General features: G+C 35.4%; 1 protein-coding gene across 1 annotated transcript; it reads left to right on the plus strand.

Annotated features, from left to right (window-relative positions):
• The first annotated feature begins 3,133 nt into the window (after positions 1–3,133).
• On the plus strand, positions 3,134–18,272 carry LOC125073075 (cytochrome P450 4C1-like). Its single transcript, XM_047683764.1, has 10 exons — positions 3,134–3,275; positions 4,396–4,485; positions 11,660–11,770; positions 12,920–13,105; positions 13,762–13,958; positions 14,696–14,759; positions 16,578–16,770; positions 17,081–17,232; positions 17,336–17,515; positions 18,100–18,272. Exons 1-10 carry the CDS (start codon positions 3,134–3,136, stop codon positions 18,255–18,257), a joined length of 1,473 nt encoding a protein of 490 aa, XP_047539720.1. The 3' UTR covers positions 18,258–18,272.
• The last annotated feature ends 853 nt before the right edge of the window (positions 18,273–19,125 follow it).

Below are 19,125 nucleotides of genomic sequence, written 5' to 3' on the forward strand. Positions count from 1 at the left end.
TAAAATCGATACTAATTTGGGGAGCGATTCGGGTGTATTTCTCAACAACTCCGACCGAATAAACTCAGGATAAATACCTGTGATCAGTGCATCTACCACCTCGGCCGCGGAAGCTTCTGGTCTAACTCTCTTGAAAAGCGTCCAGGCCGTCGTAGCATATTCAGCGTAGCTGCTCGCCTGGTCCGAAGTGTAGATGCGCCATTTTTGCACATCATCTGCGTACCGGAACTCTTCACCAAACGTATGGATCAGCTCCTGCTTCACTTGCTCCCACGTCGTTGAGTGCAACGATCAGGTGTCGGCCCATATCTTGGCTCGTCCTCTCAATTGCAGAATGGCCTTCATTCGAGCTTCGTGTGGCGAAATATTCAATTTTATAATGGTTTGATCAACATTAGCGCACCAGTCCCTGATGTCATGTGATCTCTCATCAGGGTTGAACGGCGGAAGATAAAAGTCATGGTGTCGCCGCATAGTTACGATCTCCTCAGTTAATGTTGCTCTTGCAGCGCTTGTCGCAGCTGTCCTCGTAATAGATGTTAGAAGACCCATAACTTATTCCATAGTGAATATTGACTCATCCGGAGGTCTTGAAAAGTCTCGGGGCTGTGATCCCACCGCTGCTGTCGGAGAAGCAGTCGGGTTTACAGCTTCCATCGCAGTGAAACGCAATCAATATAAATAATCTTTATTAGTTCTGTTAACAATTTATTGTCTTTTTTTAAAAAATGTCAATGCAATATGGCGTTGCTATAACAATGCCCGTTTCTAAGGCGTCCTTTTCGAATGAATCAAACGGATATTCACAACTACAACTTTTTATAATAAATTAATGCAATTACTGCAAATTCATTCTTAAAATATAGTTTAATATTAAAGATGAATATCTATTTGGTTCTTATTATTAAATATAGCTCTTAATTAATTACAATTGAAATACTTAAAAAATAATATAATATTTTTATTACATAGTCCGTTATGACACATTACAGGTGGCGCTACAAGACGGATCCAAATTAAGTTTTACTTACATAATAAAATATAAACATTAAAATGATAATTGACAATATACTTATAATTATTATTTTATATTATTAATATTTTAAACCATTGCCGATAAATGGCGACTTGCGCCCATATATACGACCTTAAACCTTAAAATATCCAAATGAATCTTCAAGGAAGTCCATGTACAATATCTGAGTGTATGTAAGAAGTTGCGAATGTAAAAAAAGTAACAAAAGTTAATTAAAAATGTCCATTCAAATCAGTTATTATTATTCGTTTGTGATATTATTTGGAAACGTTGGAAAGTTGCAAGGTTATCGAAAAAAAAAACAATCAGAATTCAAAAAGAGACGTAAACGTACCACGTCCAAAAAATCCAAGCCTTAAACCAATTCATTGTCACAAGAGTCACAAGATTGTCGCATACTTTAAAAAATACACGTTTCCAACCGTGACTTTTCCTGCGTGTGTGAAAGGAGTTCCCTATATATGTAGGTACTTCGTAGTGCACCTGACGAAAACTCATAATGCTCGATTAAGTTGTTAAGACGTGAGCGTAACAAATAGAGTCACATAAACATTTATAACATACAAGTTGTTTCCTGCGGCTTTGTTCGTTTTATGAGTTTGTCGTAAAGTGTCAGGCATCAAATGTAGCCTTTGTCCTTCCTTGGGATTCAAGCTTAATTCATACCAAATATCAGCGTGTAACAGACAGACAGACAGTTAGTTTACATTTCTTGGTGGTATGAATTATAAAATTTATACTTAAATTAAAATATAAAAGTTACCGTGTGTAAAAATATCTTCACAGACGATAATGAACAGAATCGGACCACTTCGAGTAAGTAAATAAACGGAAATGACAACACACGTATAGAAATATTGAATTGAACTGCTTCAGTGAGAACTACAGGCGGTATGTGTTGTAAAGGGCCTGGGGACGATTCACACTGATGGCCGGCATAATATTTATTATATTTTAATTATTATTTGTAAATAATTACAATATTATTTTTAATAAGTTTTAAATTATATTGTATTATGTTCATTATTTTTTTGTTTTTGTGTTTATTGTAATTTATTTTTAATAAGCATCTAGTTCGAAAAGGCATTGTATCGTAAATAAATAAACAGGTATTTGGGACCGTAAGAAATATTAACCATTCAATGAATCGTCAACGCACTGTTATGCCCCTGGTGCCAGTTGACTGAGCCAGTTACACTGGCTCAGTCAACCTTCAAACCGGAACACAACAAGACTGAGTACTGCTGTTTGGCCGTAGGATATCTGATAAGTGTACCTAGGTTCTGGGTTACCCAGATGAATATTGTTTTTTTATAGTATACACTGGCTCACTCCCCCCTATGAACCGGAACTCAACATAGGTTGACATGTATCGAGGTAGTTTTCGAACAGTCAGTGTGAAGACATCCTGTTGCACATCGCAAAACCCTAGTATAAAGAGCTACGCCCGAATAGGCTCGGATCCTGTGTTATTTCATTACGCGAACTGCACTCGATTTATTAGTGAAAGTGAAAACGACTCTGGAAATAGTTCAAGTGAATATTTTTCAAATGAAAATTATTTAACAAGGTGAAAATTTAGTCAGTGTGATTATTTTCTATATTTATTATTTTGTATTTAAAATATTTTAATTCATTTTCGGTCGTAAAGAAAATCTGATTTAGTCCAAAATAAAAATACATAATATCGTGTTCCATACATACATAACATGATGGTAAGTGGTCACCTCCACTGATAGACATAGGCGCTGTAAGAAATTGGTATAACTTATCTTGGTGCCACCAACTATGTCAGCTAAGATGTTATGTTCCTTGTGCCTGTAGTTACACTGGCTCACTTACCCTTTAAGCCGGAGCAAAAAGATACTGAGTATTGCTGTCTGGCAGTAGAATAAATTATGTGTCTTTACTACACTATACCACCGAAAAAAATTATTAAAGAGAATAATACGAAAGAGGAAGAGATTTGTGAAATTAATCCTATTGTATATAAGGGGAATATAGGGATCAACCGAAGATAATAAAATATGTATACCATTAAAATTCCTAATCATTACAATAATGAGAATCATTTTTTTTTACATTTTAAGCTGAACTATGTTGATGGTGATTTTAATTTGCGTGGTGTTCGGTCTGTGGGCGTGGTACCTGAGGAATAATAATAAAAATGAACCACCAGCAATACCTGGGGCTCTACCCGTGCTTGGCCACGCGCATTTGTTGACCGGAGACAGCACTAGTGAGTATCAACTATTTTTATAACTTATTTTTTTTTGTTAATATTTAGATACTAAATTCAACTATATTTATACCAACTATTCTAAGGAAGTGCAGGAAGCGAAATACATATATAAATACGAACTAAATATTAATACGTATAATATATATGGAACTAAACAGTATATGTCTCTCTACGTATAACGGTTACGATATTGTGTTGCAAAAAGTAATTCAATATGTCATATTTAAATATGAAATTAGTATCGACACCTTTGTAACGCGCAACATCTTCTGATATAAGTGTAATGACTATTAATTTTGTTGTTTTATCAGCTAGCTTTACAATAAAAGTATCATCCTTTATTAGTATAGATAGAAAATATCTTTTACGATCTTCATTTTTCTACTACATTTTTGTTTAGTTTTGCTTTTTATCTTAAGCTACTGATTAAAATCTCGTTGGTTTGGTTGTGTATTGTCTATCTTATACTGCAAATAATCAAGTGTCGATTTCAGTTAAATATCTCGTGTCTCTCAGTAGCATTTGGGTTTTTCTTTTGAAGTAAGTGGTCACCACTGCATATAGTACTGGAAGAAATATTGAAATATGTGGCCAATGCGCCAACGTTTTGAAGGAATACTGTTATATTTAGTATTGCTGCTTGGTGGTAGAATATGTGCTAAGCAGGTGAACTATCCAGACAAAACGTAACCACCAAGTGTCTTACTTGGGGTTAGGTTGGGGTCCAACCTTGGGGACTTAGATCTTATGTCCTATCCGCCTGTAATTACACTAGCTCACTAACCCTTCGAAGGAATACAACAATTCTAAGCATTGCTGCTTGGTGGTAGAATACGTGTAGCTGAGTGGATGATCTACCCAAGCAAAACCTAAGCACCAAGTAAGACTACACGCCTCGGTTAAACCGCTGGTACTGCACCAATTACTCACTATAACATATTTCTATTGAGATTAGCCATCGCTGTTAAAATCTGTCAGACGACATTCATATATGAATTTAAATAATATCTTCACCAATGTCAATATTTGCTTCAAATCAAATATTTATATCTTAATTTTATACTTAATCTACTGCAAATTCTCCTTTGATATTTGTTAATAAAATTCACTGTTACAGAATTGTGGGCGATCGTTAAAGATTTATCATACAAAAGTCTAGATGCTGGAGGAGTAATTTCTGCTTATATTGGACCAAGGACGATATACGGTAAGTGATCTTTTAAATCGTCCAAAAATGAAAGAACAAATAATTAAATCGTAACTGGTTTAAGAACGGCGTTTAAAACATTGTCGATATGCTGTGGATTTTGTAAAATAAATAAATGATTTCAACTCGTTACGAGTAAAGGAAGACTGTTAATATCATACAAAGTTTTTATTTTTAGACTTTATTGTGTTAAAAATTTGCACATATATATTGATGCAAGTTATTAATACCAAGATAATACATTTACTAATACGTATTCCTAATACCTATTGTTCGGTTAAGTTAGTTATGCGATTTGTCAGTAGATGGCGTTAACCAAAAGAGTCTCAATTCTGAATCGCGCTGACTAGAACCCAAGATAAAAACATAAAGTGTTTAAAAATGTTATATTATTTTGTCTTTCAATACAGTTATATATTTCAAGGTGTGTTTTAATTTATCGTGCTAAGTAGTAAATTATATTTCAATTGTGTTGAGCGAACAGTTTGGTCCTTCGAGCCGGATGTAAAGTGCGTACGTTTAAATTAACAGATGTGAACTTAGAAAATATTTGAAGTGTCAGGACTTAGAATAAAATTTTGTAAAGTGGATCTTCAATATAGACTTAGAAAAATTTAGTGAATTTCGGACTTGTAAAATGTTGTCTTCGGAACTTAGAAAAATTTAGTGACTTTGGACTTGAAAAATTTGTGTATCTGTTTTGTAACAAAACTTTGGAACTTTAATTTAATATTAACAATGGAAGACATAAATCAAATAATTAGTGTTCAGGAAGAGAAATTTGATCAAATATTGAAAGGAAAACGAAATTACAATAAATCACCAAAACAAAGGATTACTTTAAGTTATCTAGAGACACGTTTGGAGACGCTAGAAAACACATGGCAAACATTTAAATCTGGTCATGATCAAGTTGTAGCACATATCAAGAAGGAAAATAGAAAAGATTTTAAGTATTTTTCTAATGATATATATAATCAATGTGAGGAGTCATATATAGAATACAAAAGTGAATTGAAAAATCAACTTCAAGAAATGGCACCTAAGAAAGAAGTACAACCAGCAGACACACAACACAAAATTACTGAAATTAATTTGCCTACGATAAAAATACCTACCTTTTCTGGCAAATACACCGATTGGCCGTCTTTTCATGATTTATTTAATTCTCTAATTCATATAAACAAACGCTTAGACGATGTGCAGAAGCTGCATTATCTTAAATCATCGGTGACAGGTGAGGCAGAACAGTTGCTGAAAAGTATATCTGTAACCAGTCAGAATTATGAACAAGCGTGGTCAACACTTAAAAACAGATACAACAATAAGAGGTACCTATCAAATTGTATTTTCAAAAAATTGTTGAACCTGAAAAATATTTCATCCGAATCTGCAGTGAGCATAAGGCAATTAATTGATTCAACGGTTGAATGTTTGAACGCTTTGAGCAATCTTGGATTACCGACAGAATCGTGGAGTGCTATCATCGTTTATATAACAGTAAACAAATTGGATTCTGAAAGTCATCGATTATGGGAGCAACATATTGCACTAGAGCAAGATTTTCCGACGTTTGACGAATTGCAACTATTTTTAGAAACAAGATTTCGGTCGCTTGAGATGATAGAACACAGTTCCAAAACTGTTAGAACCCGCTCATTCCACACAGCATTTGACAAAAATACAATATCATGCCTATACTGCAAAGAAAGTCATTACATGTATCAATGTAAGCAATTCGTAAAACTAAGCTTTAAGGATAGATCGGAATTTGTACAAAAACATAATCTCTGTTTTAATTGTCTTATCCCAAACCACTCAGCAAGTAAATGTCTGCGAAATACCTCTTGCCGTATTTGTCAGAAAAAGCATCACTCTTTATTGCACCCTGAAAGAAAAGAAACTGTAAGAGAAGAAAGTCAGGAAGACCATACAAACATACTATCACATTTTACAAAACAACCTGGTCAAATTTTATTAGCTACCGCACTGGTGGATGTGTCTTCAAGCAATGGAAACATAGGAACCTACCGTGCTCTCATTGACCAAGGCTCTCAGGCCTCGTTTGTGTCAGAGGATATCGTTCAAACGTTACGTTTGAAACGAGAAAAAATCAACGGCGTGGTCACTGGACTGAGTGGAGGTAATCAGCTTAGCATCAAACACATGGTGGAAGTCAACCTTAGATCGAAGGTTAAACCAACCTTCACAGTCCATGTCAAGGCGTATGTTCTACGCAATATTACAAACTATTTGCCAACACAGCAAATCACGATGTTTAATTGGCCTGAACTAGATAACAAAACACTAGCAGATCCTGAGTTTCATATACCGAATAAAATACAACTGCTGCTAGGCGCTGAAGTCTATAGTAAGATCATAGATGTCGGTTTGCTGAAGAGTCCGTCTGGGTCTATAGTAGCACAATCAACATACCTGGGATGGATTCTATCTGGTGATACTAACGATACAAAACCTGTAAAGGAAAAACAAACAATTAGTTTACACATCTCTGTAAGTGATAATGAACAACTAAAAAGGTTTTGGGAAATTGAAAATGAAGTACTTACCAATGAACGTAAAATGACTAAGGAAGAGCAGATGTGTGAAGAGATCTATAAAAAAACGACGGTCAGAGTAGAATCTGGTAGATATAAAGTACATATACCTTTTAAAGAAAATATAGAACCAGTAGAGAAATGTGGAAAAACTAAGGAAATAGCAACATCTAGATTTCTACAATTAGAAAGAAAATTTAAGTACAATATAAAATTGAAACAAGAATATTGTAAGGTAATTAATGAATATTTAGCTCTGGGTCATATGGTAAAGGTAAATGAAGAAAACAACAATGCGATATATTTACCCCATCATGCGATCTTGAGAGATGATAAAGATACAACAAAGCTACGAGTTGTTTTCGACGCTTCTGCAAAGGGATCCAAAGGATTTTCTCTAAATGATACGATGTTAACTGGACCAGTAATACAAAGAGATTTACGCACTCTAATTATGGAGTGGAGAACATATAAAATTGCTCTGGTTAGTGATATTGTGAAAATGTACCGCCAAATATTAATCGCAGATAAACAGGCTGACTATCAAAGAATTGTTTGGAGAGAAAGCCCTCATGAAGATCTGTTATCTTATAAGTTATTAACTGTTACCTTTGGCACAGCATCAGCTCCGTTCTTGGCTGTTCGCACTCTTTTCCAAGTCGCTGAAGATGAAGAGCAAAGATTTCCTTTGGCTGCATCAATAGTAAAAAAAGCGTTTTATATGGACGACTTAATGTGCGGCGCTAACGATGTATGTCAAGCTATGGAAATTTACAAACAAGTAAATGACTTACTGAAATGCGCTGGGTTTGAATTGCAGAAGTGGTCGAGCAACTGTAATGAAATATTAGATAATATTACACAGAGTAAGCCCAAATTACAACCTTTTGAAATTAAATTTGATAAAGTCATTAAAATACTGGGACTTTCATGGGATAGAATAGATGATACGTTTAAATTTTATATAAACTTACCTGACCTTATAGAACCTATAACAAAACGTACTATTCTTTCCGAAGTGGCACGTCTATTCGACCCTTTCGGATGGTTAGCTCCAGTTATAATAAAGGCAAAAATTATTATTCAAAGGTTATGGCTCTGTACGTGCGGATGGGACGAAGACGTTCCAATTAATCTGAAAGAGGAATGGTTAGGTTATAGACAACGACTACAAGAATTGGAAAAAATAAAATTGGAGAGATGGATTTATACTTACTCAGAAATCAAGAGAGTTGAATTACATGGTTTCGCTGATGCGTCCATGGCTGCATACGCTGCAGTTGTTTATGTAAAGGTGTTCCATAGGGAAAATATACATGTAACTATATTGGAGAGTAAGACAAAGGTAGCGCCTTTGAAACAAATTTCGATTGCACGATTGGAACTATGTGCAGCAGTTCTTCTTTCAAGACTGCTCTCGGAATCCGCCAACGTTTTAAACATACCTAAGGAAAACATTTTCGCATACACTGACTCGATGGTTGTGTTAGCCTGGATCGAAGCTCAACCTACCAGATGGCAAACCTTCGTAGCAAATCGAGTCTCAGAAATACAAACTAGACTGAATAATGATTCTTGGAACCATGTCACTTCAGAAGATAACCCTGCTGACTTTGCCTCTCGTGGAGTGAATCCATCTGAGTTAAACAATAAACAACTGTGGTGGAAGGGACCTAATTGGCTAAATCTTGAAACAAAAAAATCTATTAAATTGGTTATACCTAAAACAAATCTAGAAGAAAGAAAAAATCACACGAAAACATTTTTTTGTAATAACACTGAACCTATATGGGAGAGATTTTCTACACTTACCAAGATGATACGCGTACTCAGCTATTGTCGACGATTTCTGCACCTGAAAACAAAAAAGAAGATAAATGATAAACCAAATTACTTAACTAGTGAGGAAATGAGAAGAACATTAGACACATGCATTAAAATTATACAACAACAAGAATATTCAGAAGAGATACATGATATAATACGAAAACAAAAAATAAAAAAGAAAAGCAAATTATTTTTGTTGTCACCTTACCTGGATGATGATGGTCTTCTACGGGTTGGTGGAAGAATACAAGCTTCTCATGTCTCTGCTCGCTATAAACACCCTATAATAATACCGAAAAATACTCACCTTACCAATTTAATAGTTAGAGATGCTCATCAGAGACTGTTACATGGTGGCATAGCTTTGATGATGAACTATTTAAGGAGTCGTTACTGGATCATTGGTCTAAAACAGCTAGCGAAGAAATGCTATCGGCAATGTGTTGTCTGCCTGAAACACCGAGGCGCTATAATACAACCAAAGATGGGTGAACTTCCTGCAGTACGTGTTAATCCAGGACGTGCCTTCGAGACGACGGGAGTGGATTTTGCTGGCCCTATACAAATGAGAGTTTCAAAGGGTAGGGGTCAAAGGTCATACAAGGGATACCTATGTTTGTTTGTTTGTATGAAAACAAAAGCAATCCACTTGGAGGCTGTAAGTGACTTGACAACTCAAGGTTTCATTGCTGCATTTAGACGATTTGTGTCTCGTCGCGGTCACTGTTCCGATTTATATAGTGACAACGGCTTAAATTTTGTTGGAGCTGCAAAGGAGCTGTCAAAAATGTTAAATCAAAGCATGAGTCAGGTTATGAAAGAAATTGCTGAGTTAGTAAGTAATGATGGAACATCATGGCATTTCATACCTCCAAGAGCACCAAATTTTGGAGGCCTTTGGGAGTCTGGAATTAAATCAATGAAGATACACTTACTTAAAACCATTGGAGATTCGACGTTGACCTTTGAAGAAATGACGACGCTTTTGACTCAGATTGAAGCTTGTCTTAATTCTCGACCATTATGCCAATTGAATGATTACCCAGATGACATCGCACCTTTAACACCGGCACATTTTCTGATTGGCGAACCTCTGATAACACTACCCGAAAAACATTTTGTCGCAGAAAAAATTAGCCCGTTAAACAGATGGAGACTAATACAACGGATGATGACACACTTCTGGAGGCGATGGTCCACGGAATATTTACATACATTGCAACAGCGTCACAAGTGGCAAAATACAGCTGGTGAACCAGATGTCGACGATGTCGTCATTTTGAAAGATGATTTACCGCCTTCGAAATGGCTACTGGCTCGAGTCCAACACAAGCACGTTGGTCCTGACGGGCATGTGAGAGTTGTCACTTTAAAATGTAAAAATTCTATTCTGAAACGTCCGGTTTCCAAATTGATTCCTTTACCTAAGCTGTAAAGAACTGAGGGTTCTTGGTGGGCGGTATGTTCGGTTAAGTTAGTTATGCGATTTGTCAGTAGATGGCGTTAACCAAAAGAGTCTCAATTCTGAATCGCGCTGACTAGAACCCAAGATAAAAACATAAAGTGTTTAAAAATGTTATATTATTTTGTCTTTCAATACAGTTATATATTTCAAGGTGTGTTTTAATTTATCGTGCTAAGTAGTAAATTATATTTCAATTGTGTTGAGCGAACACCTATGATATCCTACTACCTATTGATATATACTTAAGCGCGTGGTACTGGACAGTATTTGGATATTGCAGCGTGATTTTATTATAATTCTAAAATAAAAATAGCCTAAGTTACTCCTTAATACGTGAGCTATCTGTCACCGAAAGTCCCGTAAACAAACAAAAATTGAATTTTTTTTCATTATTATTATTATTATATTGTTATTTTGGTATATGTACCGTGTATACATAGATATGCATTTAGTAAAAAGCGGATATTTCAATATTACAAACAGATACTCCAATTTTATTATATGAATAGACTAGCGACCTGCCCCGGCTTCGCACGGGTGCAATGCTGCTACTAAATTTACTACAGAATGTCTTACAACATTCACAGTTTTTCAGTCGTTAGACAATACAAACCGCAATGTCCCTGCGTTTTAAATCTGTAATATCTAAAAAAATATTCATTTAAATTACATGCTGTAAAGGGCCATATTGATCTACTTATATTAAATACACAATGTATTTGAGGTACTTAAATTGGATAAGATGTTGTATTGCTTAAAATCGCTTCGAAAATAAGCCATTATTTCTCGTAAAAGGTAAAGGATAAAAAACGGTTATAGTGGGTTATCCCTAAGAGATAGATCGTTGCGGACTTTTTTGAATACCTTTTTAAGGTTTACAATACTATAGTACATTATTTTGATCTATTTCGTAGGGTTCTAGTTCAATTTCATAGATACGTGTGTTTGCTATTAATAAATCAAAGGCGCTTAATAATTATATTTTAGTATTTATATTTGGTAACATTTGTATGCAAGTTATCAAATGCTTCTGAATTATAAACAAAATATTCAAATATGATGTTCCATTTGGAATGAATTCTAGCTAAAACCAAACAATCTGAGTTCAAACACGTGTACTTACACGTTTTAACTTTGAGGTTTTATGTTGCTGTATGCTTACTTTGTGTTTATTATTTATCTCGCGTTCAACAGGGAAGGAAACGACGTGAGGAAACCTGCATTTTTGGATGAAAATCTATCAGTAGGCCATATGTCTACAAATCCAATCTATTGAGATTTATTTTCTAGATTGACGGTTAAAAATACTCTTTTTGAATTTCAGTAATAACAGACCCAGATGACTTTTTAACTGTAGCTAATACCTGCTTACAAAAGGATGGTTTCTATGACTTTGCAAAACCTTGGCTTGGAGAGGGTTTGGTAACTGGAACGGGTGAGTTTTCTTGATTTTCCAAATTCATTTTTGGCTTAAACTTAATTTATATTAATAATAAAAATCGTTTTCGATAAGTAGTTATTGATCTATTTATTCAACGCTCTATGTGAAAGTACCGAAATGCCTATTATTATTGTTTTTTAAAGTATAATGATTTTGCACCATTTATGTGCGCTAAATGCCAGTAATTCTATGTGAAAGTAACGTAATAAATACGAACGTCGACTATACTCATAAGTACTAAAACGGAAATATTTGGATTTAAAAAAATTAAGGGTGGTATTCAACTCGTTATATATTCACGTGCAGACCTTAAAATACACATTAAGACCGGCTGTCATAAGTTTTGATTGCTGGTCATTACATCATTTTTTTTTTATAGTTATTATTACATTACAGGTACTAAGTATATTTATAAGTGTTCCTAATAGACCCAATAAAATGATAAAAATATTCCAGTTACAGATTTTTTTCCTTTGTATTGGCTTAATTATCTACCTGCATGCCAAATTTCAACTTTCTAGGTCACCTGGAAGTAGGTTATAGTTTTGATCTATAGGTCAGTCAGTGATAAAAATGACGATTTTTAGACGTTAATATCTAAATAGCCGTTTGAGATGCGTTTATGAAATTTGGAACCTCATGAGTCTCAATATATGAGCCAATTTTGACACGTTTATGTCAAATAGTTTTTGAGTTACGAGGAGGTCAAAAGTGGCTCCAAATGGTTCGTGTAATATTACACACGGTGCTGCTCGCCATTACTTGTACTTGGCTGACACGCTACCGCGTGTCTAGATATATTGAATGTAAGCTGTATTTTATAATTGTTTTATAAGAAAACAATTAAATATTAAAACTAACATTATTGTTGGTTCAATTTATTTTCTAATCTATTCATATTTAACAATAAAAGTGTTCAACAATATTCTAGAAATATTTTGTAAAATACCAATATTCAAAATGTTCCGTTTGGGTAACTCAGAAGCTACTCATCAGTTATTTTACCGCCAAACAGCAGTACTCAGTATTGTTGTGATCCGGGAACCAGCAGGTGGCTCATTTGCTCGTCCTATGAAAAAATAATACTATTTAAATAGTACAAATAAATAGTACAAATAAATAGTATATTTTATTATATTCCAGTATCAATATGGAAAGTTCATCGCAGATTACTAAACCCCGCTTTCAGTCAGATCGTTCTGGACAGTTTTCTGGGTGTATTCAACAAACAATCTCGTCGACTCGTGAAAGATTTAGAAGTCGAAGTTGGAAAGGGGTCTTTCGACCACTGGGTCTACACGAGACACAACGCTCTGGAAACCATATGTCGTATGTTATTTCATAACTTTTAATTAACAGTATTATAATTATTCTACTAAATCACGTTAAAAACGACTAGATGAGGTTGGATTATATTTGTGAGAATAGAGATAGTTTATTTGGTACCTTGCACTCGTCAGATATTTCAACGCCAAAAAACAAAACTTGAGCTCGTAACCAAGTTCAAATGATGTGTGAGCCGGTGTCATAAAGCATTAGACAAAATCTTAGGCTCAATGTTTACCCTTGAGTGTCATTAATGGTGTAAGAAGTGGTAAATGTTGACAGTGCGGATGAAAGTGACCACCTAATATGGAATAGTCTTCTATCCTGTTAATAATATATATATAGATCACAAAATTTGTGTTTATAATTCATCTCCTGCTCGTCGGTGAAGGAAAACATGTGAGGAAGGCTGCATGTGTCTAATTTCATGTGTCGAAATTCTGTCATATGTGTATTCCATCAACCCGCATTGGAGCAGCGGTGGAACAGTGGTGGAATATGCTCCAAACCTTCTCCTCAAAGGAAGAGGAGGCCTTAGCCCAGCAATGGGAAATTTACAGGCTGCTAATGAGATCACAAAATTCGTGGATATTCGTGCAAGGACATTACTAATTTTGGTGATTGGAGAAGTCTCGCTTGAAAATTGTTTTAATTTTCAGTGACCGCTTTAGGAGTAGATTTCACTGATAAAAACGTGCTGAATAGTAAATACGTGATGGCAGCTGAACAGATGTTCAATCTACTCGTGGACAGGTTCCAGAAGTTCTGGCTACACAGCCATTTCATATACAGATGGTCATCTTTGAAAAAGAAACAAGACGAATACTTGAAAATCTTACACAACTTGTCGTATACGGTTAGTAACTTAATTTATATATATGATTTAGGTATTTCTTTCATATTTGATAGTACTAGTAGTCGCTTATTAGTCGAAATTTGACTGTCATTCATTATTCTAACAAAATTATAAGATACACTGACTCGAAAGATTCGAATGAAGTTAGCTGTCAAGAATATCAATGATTTGTAACTTGGACGTAAACTATCCTCATCAATCATATTAAATATATATTTATTGTCCGTGCGTGTGTGTTTCAAAGGCATGGTAGTGTGTATAATGATTTTTTTAAATTAATTAAATGTATATTCTATTTAAGAGTATTTGTTGTCTGCACGTCTTCTCTGTCGAAACTTGAACTGTTCCAAATTTCATACTCCATCAGCCTCACGAAGGCGAGCCACATTAAATAAGAAATATAATCTAGTTTGTATATTTAACTAAGTCACCTCAGCGTACCAGCGTGAGTGAATAGTTCTATAATCGGGATCATGTTTTTTTCCAAACTGATAATTAATTGTGCTACAAAAAAAATAAATTCAAGTGTCATTTAAAGAAGTGAGAGCTGTTTGGGTTTCACAAAAACGTAACAAAAAGTAGCTTATAGCTCTAAAATTTTGAATTTAAAGTTATATCTCAAAAATATCGACGTTATATACGTATATAAGTAAAATATGTATCGAATAACAAAATTATAATGTGCACTGTAATAATTAATAGCTTGAACATTAATATCAAGTGTTTTAATTCAACAGGTCCTGCAAAAACGAAAGGCTGATTATTTGAAAAATAGAAATAATAATGAGGAAACGACACAAGGTTAGTCTCATTATTAAAAAAAAGGATTTTCTTGCCATTTCAGCTATGGAACTCTACTGTGTAAGTTTTTTTATATAGTATAGGTAGGTGGACGGGTCCCGAACTCTTGTAAGACTCCTTTGGTGCATCCAATCCCTAACTAAGGCAACCGCTCAGACCCGTCAAATTACAAGCCTATAGCCATCACCTCCTTGCTCTCCAAGGTAATGGAGTCCATTATAAACAGCCAGCTCTTGCAGTACCTAGAGGAGTACCTGCTGATTAGCGACCGTCAGTACGGTTTCCGTCGGGTCTTCTAGTTTACCTTACAATACCTTACAATTACATAGATGAGCGTAAGTATAGAGAGAATTAGCAGCCAGTTTGGACATTTGCATAATTGCATAATTTCCCTGGAAGCCCATAGACTTCCTTAAATTATGCAATTGGAGCTTTTTGGCAGATCGGATCATCAAGGTCGTTGTCGACGGTGCATGCTTTGACTTAAAATTCATCAGTTCTGGTATTAAACAAGGCTGCTTTCTATCACCCACTCTGTTTCTTCTGCATATCAATGACAATGTTGCAAATCAGGAACATTCACTGTTATGCAAACGACAGTACCGTAGATACCTTATACCCGGGCCGGGATAAATTTCTCGCGAAAATGTCAACGAAAAACGGGACAAATTTGTGTCTGAAATCGAGTATTGGTTAAACAAAGTCTCGAACGGGGGCCAGCTAAACCTAGTCCACTTCAACCCCAATAAGACGTAAGTTTGCGCGTTAATCGCTAAAAATCCACGATTTGAGAACATTCAAACGATAGCCGCCACAGTTAGTACCGGAATACTTGGCGTTGATGTTTCAAGCCTCGTTCAGTTCCGCGGTCAATAGGAAGGTAAAGCAAAATTGGCATCCAAAAAGCTCGGTGTGCTCAGCAAGGCCAGACAGGATTTTACGTCGCACCATCGCCTAAGACTATACAAGGCGCAAATTTGATCTCGCATGGAGTAATGTTCTCACTTATGGGCGGTTGCTTCCCAGTAGCAGCTTCTTCCATTTGATCGTATCCAACGCAGAGCGGCTCGAATTATCCCATCTGCTTGATCCTTTGGTTTTGCGTAGAGATGTTGGATCATTCTGCATCTTCTACCGATTTTTTCACGGGGAATATTCCGAGGAATTGTATGGATTAATCCCGGCTGCTGAATTTCACCTTCGAACATCTCGTCATGATGTCAAGTTTCATCTGCACCACCGAGATGTTCGAAAATCCACAACAACGCGATTTTTAAGACATTTTCTGCCTCGCACAATCACTTTGTGGAACCAGATTTCGCCGGCGGCGGCGGCTTTTATACCCAAAACAATGCACCACCATTCTTGGGACTTAAGATGTTATGTGCCTTATGCCTGTGTCACAGTGACCCATTCGCTCTTTAATCAAGAAGATCATTAAAGAAGAAATGCTGAGAACCGTTGAGTGGGTGGTACCTACCCAGTCGGGCTTGCACAAAGCCCTGCCACCGAGTAAAGTAATTAAGTAAAATATGATATGAAAGTTTGTACAAATTCGTTAATTAGTGTAAATGTACAAATTAACATTATAACCGTCATTTAAATAATTTTGTACGAATATGTGTATGTAAATATTTATTCTATGAGATAAATGTAAAAACTAAAGCTGACCTGTCAAATATGTCGATTATTATATATTACCTTTGAGATTATCAGCTACAATACGATAAAATTATCTTTATATTCCCATATCAAATTGAGGCATTAGTGGGCAAACGATAGAGTTAAAATAATTTAAATTACATTACCACATTCCAGGTCCTAAATTCAAGCCTTTCATGGATCTCCTCCTCGAACTATCGATAGAGAAGGGAGCCTTCAACGACCGTGAGATAAGAGAACACGTGGACACGATGATCGTAGGCGGCCATGATACCTCCGCTAGTGTTCTCATGTACAGCATGTTACTGGTCGGCTCCTATCCTAAGGTTCAAGAAAAAATTTTTGAAGAGTACGTACTTCCTCAATTATTATTATTACTAGTTAATGAAAAGCTATAATTTAGAGATTTAACAATTTTGCTTTTTAGTCATAAGTGTACAGAGTTAATTCAACGTACTTACGAGTGCGTAGATCAGATATTGTTTGGAAATTACTGACAGAGACTCAGTAAATACTCTTTTATATTAGTTATTTAGAAATATATCTTTTCTATCTTTTTAATTTCCTATTAATCTATATTAAAAATCAAGAAAAAAAAATCATTCCAATTTTTTAATCATCGATATTTTCTAATATCACAATGGTTCACGTTGCTTCAGATTACACGATGTTTTTGGGGACGACGACAGAGACGTAACGAAGTATGATCTCTCGCAGCTATGTTATTTGGAGGCAGTACTAAAAGAAACGATGCGTATTTACCCAATAGTTCCTGTGACAGCTAGATATTTGGACAGAGATGTTAAACTACGTAAGTATAATCGAATAATTAAGCTATTCCCTATTTACTGTTTTAACTATTTGTATAATTAATTCAAATACAATTTGACTTTTATTTGAATTTTATGTAACAGGGAACTGCACCTTGACTGGAGGTCGTACTTGCTTCATGTTTGTCTATGGAGTACACAGGCACCCCATGTGGGGGCCAGGTGCCGAAGAATTCAAGCCTGAGAGATGGCTAGACCCTGCTACGTTGCCGGAATGTCCAACTGCGTTTGCTGGATTTGGGATGGGAAGAAGAATCTGTATAGGTAGTTTTATAGAAATATTATTAAGACGTATTAAATGCCTGTATCGTATATAAAATATAATATGATTCATATAAAATATAAAGGTGTTCAATTTTTGTACTAAAGTGTTGGCGTTCTAGTTGTGTACGATCATGTCTACCTTTACTCATAAGTGAAACTAGGAATTGCACAGGACTATTATGGTACGCAAGTTTGCTTGCAAAATTAGGTGCACTTGATATTTTCTCCTTCGCATCATCCAATAGGACGGTAAATCCGCCACGGCACGAGAACGTAAGCACTGTCAACTTATACTCTTGGCCGTTACTATGGTTTCTTCACCCGAAAACGCCCAGTCAGTTTGAGCTCAAGAACCACAGGATTTGCGGCATTCTAAGCATGTCATTAGACCAACAGACAGTAGGTTTCCTAGAATAGCAATGTAGCAAAACGCACGTATATCTATATGACGGACGTTAAAAGGAGACTGTGTTATGTATTGTTGTATCCGTCATGTTTCTATTACACGCTATGACGTCACCAGTGTTCCGAAAGCCTAATGTTACGCGATATCACATATAATATTATAGGGTTTATTTTTTCAGGAAAATCGTACGCTTTTATGTCCATGAAGACGTCGCTGGCGCATTTATTCCGGCACTATAGACTTAGAGGTGATCATACGAAATTAGAAGTGAAGATAGACGTCATGCTGAAACCTGTGTCGGGATATCATATTACAATCGAAAGGAGGAACAAATAAAAAAACTTGGTGGTGAATGTTAGAAAAATGTAATTGTTATATAATTAAATATGTGTTACTTAAATATAGAAACTATTATTGTATATCAAATTGGTTTGATTCAGAACCTTAAAATCATAACTTACAAGGACTATCAGTACTAGAAACTGAACCCGTTTCAATGACAATCACCTCGTAACTTTGTTTTTTTACTGAAATTTATGTGTTAAATGCTGGGCTAAGGTTTCCTCTCCCTTTGAGGAGAAGGTTTGCATCATATTCCACCACGCTGCTACATTGCAGCAATGCACCACCGACCTTGGCTAAGTTGGTATATCTCTTGTGCCTGTCTGTTACGCTTTAACAGTTAAGTCACTGAACCGATTTTGATAAAGTTTTTACCGAGTTTGTCGAAATCCTAAGGAAGAACTTAGCAATTTTTAAATAAATCCTCGAAGTATAAATAGGAGTTGAAAGTTTGTACAAACCTATTTAGGCAAGCCCCTAATAACAAATTCTACCGCGACACAGCATTTTATTGCAGTATTGTCGTGTTCCAGTTTGAAGGTGAGCGAGGTGGTGCAATTAGTTTTTTTAACTGCGTGTTTGCATTGGTGAGAACCTCTTAGGGACAAATGTGCCTGCCGCCGTTACTGCTAAGTATTGCTGATTGGCGGTAGAATATCTGATGAGTAGGAGATCCTACCAACGAGTATGAACAAGGATGTTTGTAATAAAATACCACGCGGGTGAAGTAGAAGCTATTTTCAAATATATTTAACATATCATTAATATTCATTTGATTAATAATCAACTGTGTTAATGACACAAGAGGTGACTTGTTTTATAATAATTAGAAAAAATAATTAATTAATTATGAGTACACAAT

This window comes from Vanessa atalanta, chromosome 23 (genome assembly GCF_905147765.1).
Source record: "Vanessa atalanta chromosome 23, ilVanAtal1.2, whole genome shotgun sequence".
In the NCBI taxonomy this organism is placed as follows: Eukaryota; Metazoa; Arthropoda; class Insecta; order Lepidoptera; family Nymphalidae; genus Vanessa; species Vanessa atalanta.